The 14,078-nt window shown below is 36.9% G+C and overlaps 1 protein-coding gene and 1 long non-coding RNA gene across 2 annotated transcripts in view; both read right to left on the bottom strand.

Moving 5' to 3' along the window:
* Positions 1 to 5,581: 5,581 nt before the first annotated feature.
* LOC125233939 lies at positions 5,582 to 7,466 on the bottom strand. Its single transcript, XR_007177905.1, has 2 exons — positions 7,063 to 7,466; positions 5,582 to 7,020 (listed from the first exon to the last, which is right to left on the bottom strand). It is a non-coding gene; the product is annotated as an uncharacterized LOC125233939 (long non-coding RNA).
* Positions 7,467 to 8,819: 1,353 nt separating this feature from the next.
* The window catches only part of LOC125233938, a 42,342-nt gene continuing 37,083 nt past the window's right edge, over positions 8,820 to 14,078 (bottom strand). The window contains exon 3 of the mRNA XM_048140113.1: positions 8,820 to 12,091. Coding sequence (XP_047996070.1) covers positions 11,958 to 12,091 — 134 coding nt within the window. The 3' untranslated portion in view covers positions 8,820 to 11,957. The remainder of the gene's footprint in view (positions 12,092 to 14,078) is intronic.

Raw genomic sequence — 14,078 nt, 5'->3', positions numbered from 1 at the left:
TTTTCAAGGACGGCGGGCAGTCGCGCCAGATGAAAAGGGACAGAAGTATGACTGTCCCTCTACTGACGCGTAAGTGGCCAATGTAAGTTGACCTATGCCGGCTCTGAATAAATTATAAATATGACTTATTTGTGGAATGTAATGCCGTCTGTTTTTAAATTTGAGCTTCTTGTTACCTTTCCACACCATTTCACACTACAGGTGGACATCTTTAAGGCATCAAAATACCCTTTTCCAATTTTTTTGTGCGAAAAACACGCGCTGCTTTCGGGTCTGTTACTTGGTCGATACTGATCGGGCACGGCGAGCGCCCGCGCTTATATCAGTGCAAATACTAGGAAGGCTGGCCACAGCGAGTCGTCTTGTAATAGATGTCTATAGGGGTTGGTCTGTGCGATGCGATTTTTTGTGTGTTGGCGACGTGCACAGATCACGTGATCAAGGACCCCACGAATAGTCTAGTTTCCTACTAGTCTAATCAGCTTCTTTTTAAAAACTGTCAAAACGATTTGCTAATATGGAATACTGAGGAGTGACGTCATGGTAAATTCATTTATTTTATACCTTTCTCTTTGACTTACGAAATAGAAATTATGTTTAAACATAACTACTGTCCACATTTTTCTTAAAATTTTGTGTTGCTTTATTTCGTGCACTGCATAATTTATTTTATTTTAAGTACATATATGAAACTAGCCTATAGGGAACTTGACTGTAGTTAAAATAAAATATACCATGCACGAAATAAAGCATCAGATAATTATAAGAAAAACATGGACAGTAGTTATTTTTTAATCCAATTTCTATTTAATAAGTCTGGTAGAAATATATAAAGTAACTGAGTTGACCATGACGTCACTCAATTCGATTTCATATAAATTCCATGCAAGTTGTTCAAATTCGTTTTGACAGTTCTTAAAAAGAAGCTGATTTGACTAGGAGGCAACTAGCCTATTATACGGGCGAGCCTTGATGTGCATATCTGCCGTCGTCAGATTTCCCTTAGTCCTTTATCACATTATCCGATCCGATATCGGTTGTCGGAAGGATTTCTATGGAAAAAATCCCAGATGGCGCCTGTAAGGGATATTGGTCCTACATCCGATATCGGATCAGATAATGTGAAAACGCACTTAGTCGCCTAATACGGCACCCACTGGACAACAAGATGGGAGTATTCTTTTCTGATGCTGGCACCATACGGCACTACGATAGTATTGTAACTTTGAGTATAACCCCAATTTAATATAAATTATAAATGTATTAGTAATTTTGAGTGTTGCCATTTAAAATAAATGTGGACGGCCACATTATTATTTTGATTAATGTGTAGGTAGTTTGTGACTTGTTTTTTTTTTATTATTATAAATGGGCTTACTCTTGACCACAGACTAGCCAAAGGCAAAGACGTGGCCTACGATGGAGTGAGCCTCGCCCAGAAGATGCGTTCACTCTTGATTTGAAGATTTTTAATATTTCATTTTTAAATTTTTAATATTTGATTGAATTAGTATTGATGATTATTCTATGAAATCTAATGTCAGGTATAATATCCCAAAATAGGTCATTTTGGGATTATAGGCTGTTGTAAAATATTTTCGCCGTGTTGAAAATTCGTTCAATTTAACCGTCTACTAATAAAATCGATCTCTAGATTTTCTCAATTTGCGTTATACCAGAGACCACATTTTATAAGACTATCAGTCTACTATTAACGTATGCCATATCTAGTTATCTTGTAATTTTTGAGTATCGTTTGCCATAATCTTGATAACTACTTATATACCTACAATAATAATGAGAAAACGTAACTATCTGCGTTTTCCTGTTCGATATTGGAGATATCCAAGGGAGCCAAGATTAGTGTCACCGACCGAATGGAAAATTTGTATCCGTGTGACAAATGCAACGGAATTATTGATTAATGAAACAATGTGCAATGATAATTACTTTGGTATATGCTATCCATACATACATACATATAATCACGCCTGTATCCCAGAAAGGGGTAGGCAGAGCATGAATAATGAGTTTCAGTGCCACTCTTGGCAAAAATGGGTTGAAAGAAATCCAAATTGTGACTTTGCAGTGACAGATTGCCAGCCTCTCGCCTACGCCACAATTTAACCCATATCCCACAGTCGACTTCTACGACACCCACGGGAAGAAAGGGGGTGGTGAAATTCTTAACCCGTCACCACACCGGATATGCTATCCAAATTAACTTATCGTACCGTTCGTTGTTACAAATTCACCGCTGAGCTATGCTCGTAGTCGATAACATGGATTTCCCCGTATGTAGCGAAAATGGGTCGTAGACGCAAAACGACGAGGTGTCGTGATTAGCACTAAATGGGTTAAATTAATAAATGGGTGAATGGGGACATGTTTCCAGGCAGTGATAGCGGTGGACCAAAATGTTGACAGAATGGTGGCCGCTTTCGGATGTAAGAAGCGCCAGACATCCGTTGGCTGGACGAAATTGGAAAAAGGCGGGGCACCTCTGGATGAGACTAGCCTGGAATAAGTGTCGTACATTAACGGCTGAAATGATGATGATGATCGGTTAAATTAAACCTAGAGTTTGCCAGTCTGCATCTTCTGTAGTCTCTGGTAAACACGCTCCCGTAGGCAGCAATCTCGGCCGACCTTAATAAGCTGCCGAGTCTTATTTATTTGAAGCACCATCAGTCACAGTAATTTGAATACTCTTGCGAGGTAAAAATACTTACCAATTTCTGTTTACTTAGCTTATACGTAAGTAAAAATACCTAAAATGTGCGCACTTTGTTCAACACTGTGTACCTAGTTGTGCTCCAAACCGGTTACAAAATTTAAGTTACCGTTAGCGGTTTTCGCTCGCTGTTCAAATGTAATAAAATAGTATATAAGTGTTTTTAGATAAATAAATTAAAAAAAAAAAAAAAAGTCTAAACGTTTTCGCGAGACAAAAATTCTTTCTCGCTCTCACTTACGTGAAAACTTTGTTGTTCGTTTTTGACATCAGGTAAGAACCCTGTTACCTACCCTGATTTCCTTTTTAGAATTTCTAAAGTTATAGGGTAGTAAGGGTAGGTAGATATTTTATTCTTTAATTTAAAATTACTTAGTCTTTCCTGTACCTATAGATCAACCTATGACCTAAGACTTAAGTAGGAAACAAAAGTACTGGCGAGTAGGTACTAAGCTCTAATAGCACTAAGCACTTATCGTTCCCCGTTGGCGTATTTTGCACCATACTAAATAGTAAATAGTATTTACACCCGTTTATTCCACTTTACCCTCCCCCTTAGTATACAGAATAGAATATACCAACACATTTTGCTTTATTTACGATAGCAACTTGTTTTGCTGGTGCTAGTATGTTTAACTATTTCATTTAAAATGGCACTTCTGGATGAGATTAGCCCAGGACCGGGATAAGTGGCGTACACGAAGGGAGGCCTATGATCAGCAGTGGGCGATTAATGGCTGAAATGATGATGATGATGATTTAGAATACATTTTACAGTCAAGTGCGAAAATATGTAAGGTGCATTAGGGTAATTACGAAAATCGCATAAATAAAAATCACCATTATTTCCATCATATCAAGATTCCCCTTTCCGAATTTCCCGAGCATTTGTGTCATTCGGAATTACCCTAATCCACCTTATCTATCGAAATAAAAATCGTCTCATAAATATTGTACTACGCTCTTATTACATCGGACTAAGATGCTATGGGACATGTTTTTCAGTAAAATGTGTACACTTGACTTGCAGATCTTGTGTCGAGCGAATGGGTATTTTTCATTTTGTATTAAATTAAAAAACTCATAACATCGCCCGTAATCCTTTCATTATCTCAGCTTGATTCAAACCATTTTGATCCTTTTTATTCGAGTGAACACCTTTCGACACGCTGATTGGCGATTGTGACATAAGTGAACGTCGTGTGTGTGATCGGCGTTATCGCGCACTATTCACTAAATTGATCGTTTTTGTCGTGTCAAAACCAGTTCACGTTCGTAACCAAGTTACTAACACCCGCATCGGTCTATTATAGCATTAGTGCGAAAGAAAGTGACAATAAATGAACTCGGAAATGATTGTCCCAATAATCGTCCTTGACGATAAATTGCGTTATTGTTGTCGTATTCCTATGGATGAAGTCCAAGGGCAAATACATCAAATGATTATCTGTCGTCTTGTCTTTTATTGATTTGCAAAAACAGAATGGGACTTTGTGCTATCGTGTTCTAGGTTCTTTTTGTGCGTTGTCCATACTTACTTGTCTGTTTGTTTGCCCGTCTTTCACGGCAAAACCGACTGTCGAATCGACGTGATTATTTAGGTGGAGATACTTGAAGGGACGGAGAGTGACATATGCTACGTTTTGTCTCTTTCTAACGCGAGTGAAGCCGCGGGCAAAAGCTGGTATTAAATCAAATAAAAATAACTCCATTGGATATCACAAAATCATAATAGGCTATTTTCCTACTAGTCAAATCAGCTTCTTTTTAAGAACTGTCAAAACGATTTGCTAGTATGGAATTACTATGAAATACTGAGGAGTGACGTCATGGGCAATTCATTTACTTGATATCTTTCTCTTTTATTTATTAAATAGAACTTAGGTTTAAACATAACTACTGTCCATGTTTTTCTTCTAATTATGTGGTGCTTTGTTTCGTGCACTGCATAAGATATTTTATTTTAAGTATAGGAAACTAGCCTATTACTCTAATTGTTTATGGTTAATCTAATCCGTAGGGGACTTTAGAGTATGGGTAGGTAATTTAAGTTATGCCTACTATAATTAATCCGCCTAACGACCACTTCAAACTGCCCATCAGGGGCTCATCAAATCATCAAATAACTCGTGTAAAAGCGAATTTTTGAATAGTTGTAGGGAATGGTGGTTTAACCCATATACTAAAAATACTGGTGGGTGGGGGTGATGCTAACGGGTGGAGGGGGGGTGTAAAGGTAACTAGTAGGTAACTATAAGTTACCGTTATGTAAGTCATAAACATGAAAGTTATAGTTATGTTTACCTTATCTAAAACATCTTTAGCGGATCAGGTCGATGGACTGACCTAATTCATGTCGAACCGACCGACTTAATAAGTGATTTTACATTTTTTATGCCCCTTAATATTTCCCGGTGGTAGAAAAACTTTTAGTTTTCTTTACAGTGACATTTGTAAGTCTTAGGGCGATTTCGGGAATTCAAAAGTGAAGTGAAATAAAGTGACTCACCTGAATATTAGTTTGTATGCAAAGGTTTGTTGACTACATTATCTGGGGTCCGCTGTGGTAATCCCAATGTTTGGCATAGGCACTAGTTTTACGAAAGCGACTGCCATCTGACCTTCCAACCCAAAGGGTAACTAGGCCTTATTGGAATTAGTCCTGTTTCCTTACGATGTTTTCCTACACTGAAAAGCGACTGGCAAATATCAAATGACATTTCGCACATAAGTTCCGAAAAACTCAATGTACGAGCCGGGGTTCGAACCCGCGACCTCCGGATCTTACCGCTAGGCCACCAGCGCTTAAAGCAGGATCTAATGCAATTTATAAATGAAACAATTCGCTTTACAAAGTCACTTTATTTTAGAAGAGTTTTGGGTAGAAACACCGGGAGTAAGTAAAGGTTACAGTCATATTATCACATTGAACATTCAAATTTTACAACACAGATCGTTTTGGTTAATAAGTAGCCATACAACGAGTTTCACTGTAACATATTCCTACCGTCTGCGTAACTTATCTCACATATATAGGGGCATTTTCAGAATTTGGGACCCCCAGTTAGCGTAAGTTGTTAACAAAAAATAACTCGCTGTCAGGTGTGTGACGACAATGAAGCACAAAATTTGTTTAAAAATTTACTTTTTTTACTCTCTACATGTAGATTATCGCTTAAAGTTTATGTAATTAACACAAAAACAATATTTTTTTTGAAATTTCATGCTTTAATTATCTAAACTGACAATGAGTTCATTGTATATAGTTAACAATTTACACTGATTGGGGGGTCCCAAATTCTGCAAATGCCCATATGTACGTCTTGCTCCCAGTAATATGACATTATGAACCGGATACACAGAAAGTAAGTTACATACGCGCAATACGTCAATATCAAACTCATCCTAAGGATAAAGGTACCTACATGCTGTCTTACACCAAAAATAGATATTTTTCGTCACAGTGACATATTCACAAATCTCAACATTTTGAATAAGACACAATTTATATTAATTGTAGTCAAGCTCCATTTTTATCTTAAATCTCTCTTCCATAACACATAGGTAATGTGGACATGGATTTACTATTTTTTCTACATTATCATAATAATTATTAATTAACAATACTAGGATACTGTATAATTGTATTTCAAAGCGGCAAATAAGATCCTAATTTAGATATGCTATATTGCAATGCCCTATATTTGTATAAAATTTAAAACTATGTATATAAGTAGGTAACTAAGATACTTAATATTTATACTTTGGAAAATGAACTAAAAACTAAACATGGCATCGTCGTGCATTTTTACAATATTGTAAAATTGAGCTCGATCTCTTTTTTAAGAAATACTAGTGTTTAAATACATAAATAGGTATACATTACTTAAATGCCCATAAAATAAATAAATTATATAAATTGATAAACTTAGATTAAACGTTAAACTTAGATTAAACTTAAGTGTTCATAAACTGTATAAATTAGACATTAAGGTATGATTGTACACTTGCTGTTTCATAAATCTTGTGTCTTTTGAAAGTTACATATATCATACATACGTAGCGTAGCGTTACCATGGTAATCGATATGGTGATGCAAAGGGTTCCCGTGTTGTCATGGCAACCGTATGGTGTAGCAAAGAGTTGCCATGTTGCCATATAAACAATCAATATTGTCTGGATCTTCTATTATGTTGTTATTTTAAAATGTAATAAGGACATTTTATTACGCTGGTGGCGCGACTAATAAGAACTTTACTGACTGCTATCACTGTCAAATCACATACCTAGGTATATTTTTCGAAGATATTTTCGGCTTGGCAATGCACGCCGATATTGCAGTAGCGATATTTGTCCAAACGTAACATATTGCTATCATTGTTAAAATATTTCACCGCGGGGACACAGTTTCATTTCAGAAATATTGATCAAACGGATTAGCTACCAGTTCAGATTCCGTTCTTATCATACAGAAGCTTAATACTATCCGTTTTTACATTTTATGGAAACGCTCCGTTGCAAAAAATGGAATAACTAAACAGAATTCTAATGGCATTACGTCTAGGTCACCCAACCATCCTCGCCAAAGACTAAACCATAAAACAATATTTTATATTTTGTTAAAATAAATAATTAGATCTTTTCCTTGATTATAGGGGAGAAAAGTACCTAAGATACAGTTTTCGACTTCACTTAGTTATTTCCTTTGGATATAACGCAGTTTTTAAAGTTCCTTTTTAGGGTTCCGTAGTCAACTAGGAACCCTTATAGTTTCGCCATGTCTGTCTGTCCGTCCGTCCGTCCGTCCGTCCGCGGATAATCTCAGTAACCGTTAGCACTAGAAAGCTGAAATTTGGTACCAATATGTACATCAATCACGCCAACAAAGTGCAAAAATAAAAAACCGCCTTCAAAAATAAGCGCGTTACAAAACACGGAGAAACTAAAAAGCAAAAAATAATAAACCTTTGAATTCAGATTTCTTATCGTATTGCAATAATCTAAACATCCAAATTATAAACAAATCAATTATTTTTGTGGTCGGTACCAGACCTGTTCGTCGCCTTGCTATTGCCTGTTTGCCCCACCCAACCATACACAGGCTGGTACCGACTCCAAAAATAATTGATTTGTTTATAATTTGGATGTTTAGATTATTGCAATACGATAAGAAATCTGAATTCAAAGGTTTATTATTTTTTGCTTTTTAGTTTCTCCGTGTTTTGTAACGCGCTTATTTTTGAAGGCGGTTTTATTTTTTGTTAAAAAGTTAATTTATTTGTTGATTTTTAGTGGTTCCTAGTGATATTATATGTATCAGTCCGAATCCGAAAAGTGAAAGAATTATCCTTTAACTCCTAACCATTGAGGAGTTGACCTTCCATCATCAGCTCAGCCACATAAAATTACTACCGTCAGGCGTAAATACTGGTGTACCTTTGAAAAATACACTAAAAACATTACATGTGCCTATAACATTTGAAGAGTTCCCTCGATTTCTCCAAGATCCCATCATCAGACCCTGACTTGGTGCCAATGGGACCATCTCGGGGTTATACCCGTTCGATCAAAAAAAAAATTTTGAAAATCGGTCCACGATTCTCGGAGATATCGAGTAACATACATACAAAAAAAAAATAAAAAAAAAAAAAAAAAACATTCAGTCGAATTGAGAACCTCCTCCTTTTTTGAAGTCGGTTAAAAAATGGAAAAAAATGTTTTATTAGGGTACCCCCCCTACATGTAAAGTGGGGGCTGATATTTTTTTTTCATTCCAACCCCAACGTGTAATATATTTTTGGTTAGGTATTTAAAAATGAATAAGGGTTTACTAAGATCGTTTTTTGATAATATTAATATTTTCGGAAATAATCGCTCCTAAAGAAAAAAAAAGTGCGTCCCCCCCCCTCTAACTTTTGAATCATATGTTTAAAAAATATGAAAAAAATCACAAAAGTAGAACTTTATAAAGACTTTCTAGGAAAATTGTTTTGAACTTGATAGGTTTAGTAGTTTTTGAGAAAAATACGGAACACTACGGAACCCTACACTGAGCGTGGCCCGACACGCTCTTGGCCGGTTTTTTTCAGATATGTGCATTTATACAAGTACCTAATAACCGATGATAAAGTGTTAGGTATACTGTTTTTGAAAAAAAAAATGATTAAGTTAGGTCTTATCTCTGCGAAAACGTGCATTTCTGAGTTTTAATGTTTTCCTAGCAATGCTCGGCCTCTCAGCTATTCCTAGTTTTTTTAGTTAAAACGTTTTTAAACTCTGGATATTCGACTCGACGTCTCGCCTTCACTTCGCTAGTCGCTACATCGCTTACGTTAAGCGAGCCATAGTTTCGAATAGCTGTGACCTAATTTATCGTTGACCCTTGCACATTTCTGGTGGAAAAGCAGCCTTAAAACGTACTATCCTGCCCTACATGAACCCTAAAGTTATAACAATGTTCTTGTTATAACTTGACGAGGGTCCGTATAATGGTAATCTTACTTGAGAGCTTTGACGTACCAGGGACTTTGGTACCAGCTCAAACTTAGGAAAATAGAAAATTTAACTCAAACTGGGCTAGTCCTGTCTGTGTGTACCTGTCATTTGCTATAAAGTATATTTTGCTTCAGTGAAACTTTTCTTCTATGACACATATATGAAATAGATTTTTTTTTCTGTTACAATCCGTTATAATGCGTAGCCGAATGCACAAACGCTCACGATAATATCTCTTTCGTAACTATTGCTCTTGCGTATTAGCGCGACAGAGCCAGACTACCTTTCGCGGCGTTTCGTTTTCGTTTCGCGTCGCAGAAATGCCATTCGGCTACGGGGCCTGTCCCGTTGTCAACAGGGCAATAGGTATTGGTATCAACAACATGCTCAGTGGCCAGTTACGGAAATTAAAACTACCATAAAAATGCAGTACCAAATAACTCATAATTTGAAGAGTTTTTATCTTCTGGACAACTAATCATGGCCATGGCAACGAGCGACACTACTTTGATACTTCTGCGTAATTTTTGCTCTAATACGTTTTTACAACCTAGGGATATTTTACAGAATTTACCAGTTTACTTTAGGTACACCAATCTTGTATTTTCAAGAGACTTAGTTTTAAAATAAATGTACCCTCCTAATAATGTACTATACTTAGAACACTGTAAATAGACACCTATTACATTTATTGTGTGTGGTTACAGATTATGCCATTCACGCTGACGAGCAGATTTGTCAAATCTAGTCTTTATTACCGTGATAGTATAAACCAAACCACGCGCTTTCGTGAATGATACGATCTATTTTAAACCTTTACATTGAATTCCAAGTGATCACAGATTAGCCACATTTTAATAAATACTGTGATAAAGTAAAATAAACAGGATACATACAAAAATGCAGTTATATAAATATACATGTTGTATAGGCTGTCAAAAATGTAAGCGGAATAGTTAGGTAACTTCTCCTATTTTAGCGTTAAGTGCGACTCATTTCATCTTTTACATTTCCCATAACGAAGGAATGAGTTCTGGATCTCATGTGGCTTACGACATGCTTTTCCCTTGTATGGCAGCTATTTCAAACACATCCGTAAAGCTCGAGAAAATACTGCCAATTTGTTAACCAAATCATGAAAGGTTGTCAGACAAAACTTCGCTTTCTTAGTGTCTTCAGAATTATTAGAAGTATCGCATGTCGTAAGCGACATTCTCGTGCAATGCCCCTCCAACTATCACAAAAAACCACCAAGCAAAGTTCTACCAGGTAAGGTAAGGTAACGCAACTGTTGGTAACTGTCAGCGACAAAATAAACTTAAATGATGAAGTTTTCAATTCTTTACTTTCAATGAAGTGGTTTTAAGAGACTGCAGGATGTAAATTCGCCCACACGCTCTCATGTCGTTTTGTATTGTCGCTCTCATGTCGTTTTGTATTGTCGCTCTCATGTCGTTTTGTATTGTCGCATTTGTCGCTATAGATAGGACCAAGTTTAATAGCAGTGTTCCAGCGTTATAATGCTATTCAAATACATTATCTTACGAACTATAAGCGTCGTCACACCGATCACAACGTGGTATCTAGGGTACTATTCTAGGGAAGACACTAGGGTTTCACAGAGACATTCAGAATAGTTAAATTAAATATAGTTTTTTGATAGTACAAAAAATAGAAAGTGTGCGTTTAGTATAGGAATACATTTATATCTATGGATAAGGAAGGTGGTATACATTGTCTATTTTCTTAAACAGTAATATGGATTAATAATGTTTTGAGATTTTTTCCAGAAAAATCTTGTTTTACAACTCATTAAATTTAAACCGCCACCATTTCATCTGACCGCTCAATCTATGCTCTTTATACGATAAGGTTCACGATGGCGACACGAAAAAAGTGGCGTTAAAAGGGTTCAGTACATACCTATAATTTATCTTTCCTACCTGTAATTTGTGCCTACTGATCTTTGGAACCCCTCTACCTCTCTTCAAAAATTTAAACCGCCCGTCTTGGCAAATTCTACGACCAATCATTATTAAAAGGAATGGTACCATTTTAATTTCGTGACCTCTCGAGCCTCGTACTAAAAACGTTTTTTTTTTAGTTATTTGGCTTCTGGATAGATTTATGTCTTTAACTGAATCTTTTAAAATATTTCAGGTCTGAATATAAAACTTTTATATAACGTCAGTCAAATAGCAACGTAAATAACTCGAAAATGTTTCTAACTATTTCAGACTCCATTAAACGACTGATTGTGTTCAGAAAGTCATTAAGCCAAAGTTAATTAACTCCTAAAAGACTGGCTCAAACCAATGACCCGACTCATTGTTAGTACGATTGATGGCGGCGGGGCACAGATTATGTGGAATAAAGGTAGGTATTAAGTACCTATTACCTACACCATTCGTCTCTCGCAACAAATATCTTCTGTCAGGAAAATAGGTATGAAGGTACCTTACTGAGCATCCTCCTTAGTTTGATTAATCTTGAACTACCAACATGATTTAGTACAATTTAAATCGTTCATTCAGGAAGTTGTGCGGGCGGTTTGCATATGGCATTCAGATCACGAGGCCCCGCGCGCGGGTCAGTTTTTCAAGATTTAGTATTTAGCGATTAGTGAAGGAGTTGCTTCGGGCAGTGCGGGCCGGGTTTGCGCGTAACACAGTTCGAAAAATACAGATCACGAAGCTCCGCTTACGGGGCACCGTCTCAAGTTGCAAGATTAGCGTTTAGTGAACGGGTTGTTGCGGGCCGTAGTACGGGCGGCGGCCGCGGCGGTTTGTGTGCAGTTGCAGAGGGCGTCGAACATACGGAGGACGAGGCCCCGCGCGCGGCCCAGCCGTCGCTTCAGGTTACCTGGAACAAAGAGAAAATACTTAGGAAAATTGGCAATTTCATAAACAGTAAGTAATTTATAGCTATCTTGCCTATAGCTTCCACTACTGGCATGCCAGCCGCGTAAAAAAATTCGGGCAAATGCATCAGCAAAAGCACAAGTTTTTTGAATGCGGCTGGCGTGCTAGTCGTGTATAGTACAGTACAGGCATGTGTATCGTTGGCTTTATAAGTGGGATTTGAACAATGAGGGAACGATATCTATCATCTTTGCATAAAATATCAGGTACATGCTACGAAAGTAACGTACGAGCTAACATTCAAATTGTTTTTATGGTTTCATTATTTTTCCGTGGGAGCCGCATATTAGCTGTTTGATTGAAATATATTATTTTCTTCCGCCGTCAATTACGTTACGTCAGTTACGTTAAAATTGATGGGAGGGTTCGGTCAATCAATTTGCCTAAATGCAGTTGTACTAATGTAGGTACCTATACCAACGAGGGAGTTGAGAATGAAATGTGTATTATTCATGTAACTTACGTCTTGCAAAGTCACATTAATATTTACAGGTTTGCTGCAAATGCAGGTCAAAAATATTAAGTTTACATAGCCAGAGATTTGGACAACTGGGCATCATTCTAACAACATAAGGTTCATTATTCCGAAAACGTCATACAAATAAATGGCACCCATCTGTTTGATCTCTGCTCATAGCTCAGGCGGAGACAAATTAAGGGGACATATTATAGCAATTTTGTACACCTATATTTTTACACTTAATTCTACCACAATGTAGATAAAGAGGTACAAAAGATAAATCCAAATTTAAAAAGCTTTTGCGCCCTCGTGTGGATTTTAGCTAAGAATAAGAACTACCCAAAAATTGCGAGCGGTTTCAGCCTAGCATTTTGTACGCTCGTACAAACTTTTTTTCGGCGAAATGTAGAACACGTGTGGTGTGGCATAACACGCGCTAAGTGCGCAATGACATAGCTCACATGGCTCTATGATTACGAACAACAAAAACCCTAAATGTGAATCCGCCCCTAGTGAAGAAAGTTGCTGACGAGCAAGTTTCGTGTGTGCCTGCAGTAGGTTTGTCCTCATTTCATCAATGGGTGGTAACCCATTATACGTTTTCGTGTTCCATTTCGGTTGAGGCTAGGGTTACCAGAAAATAAAGAAATCATAATAAGTAAGTAGGTAGGTACATTTTTTGTTTATCGAATTTCGGATGTATACTGTTTCTGTATTGTTCATCAATCTTTGAACTAGGTATTAGGTATGTGCTGTACTAGACAGTACACCTTCAAAATAGATTATGATGTTTCCTCACTGACAACATACTGACACTACTCGTTTTTGCTACCGGTACACGGTTAATGGTAACCAAACGTAATTTTGTCAAAAAAAAGGGACGTCGTCATGTATAGATTGTGCGATACCGATAAATCATTGCACAGCTCTTCTCTTTAGGCTCTAAAAGTTAGTACGCATTTTATAAATCCTTTGGCAACCCTAATTTCCGGTATATAAAGGTACAGCAACCCTGACAACCCTCAACTTACCTTGTTCTGACGCCGGGTGCTTACAATTCAGCCCGACAGGTATTGATCAGTAGCAGTGTTATCAAAATATTATGTCGAGTCAAACGACTGTTTTAAGTACGCTGTAATTTCAGGGAAGAAAAATTGGACAGCTTTTCGATATTTCAATGTACACATATTTTCGTGCACACATTTGGATACTTTATCGTGAGAGTTTCGCACACAAGCTACCTATATGTGGTTATTTTTCCCTTGAGTTGAGTATAGGTTAATTACTCCTTCATCGTACCATATGTATAGTTGTATAGACACACCTTAATAGGCTTATCAACGGACTTACTACTTATTATTTAGTGCGGTTGGTAGTACAAAGTTTTTCCATTGTATTTTCACGGAAAACCACGAACGGTCGTGTCATAACTGTTTTCCTCCTAAATACACATTTAAAAAAATAGGTA

The sequence above is a fragment of the Leguminivora glycinivorella genome, chromosome 15 (genome assembly GCF_023078275.1).
Source record: "Leguminivora glycinivorella isolate SPB_JAAS2020 chromosome 15, LegGlyc_1.1, whole genome shotgun sequence".
NCBI lineage: Eukaryota > Metazoa > Arthropoda > Insecta > Lepidoptera > Tortricidae > Leguminivora > Leguminivora glycinivorella.
The sequence above is the reverse complement of the archived record's forward strand: the minus strand, read 5'-3'. Positions and strand labels throughout refer to the sequence as shown.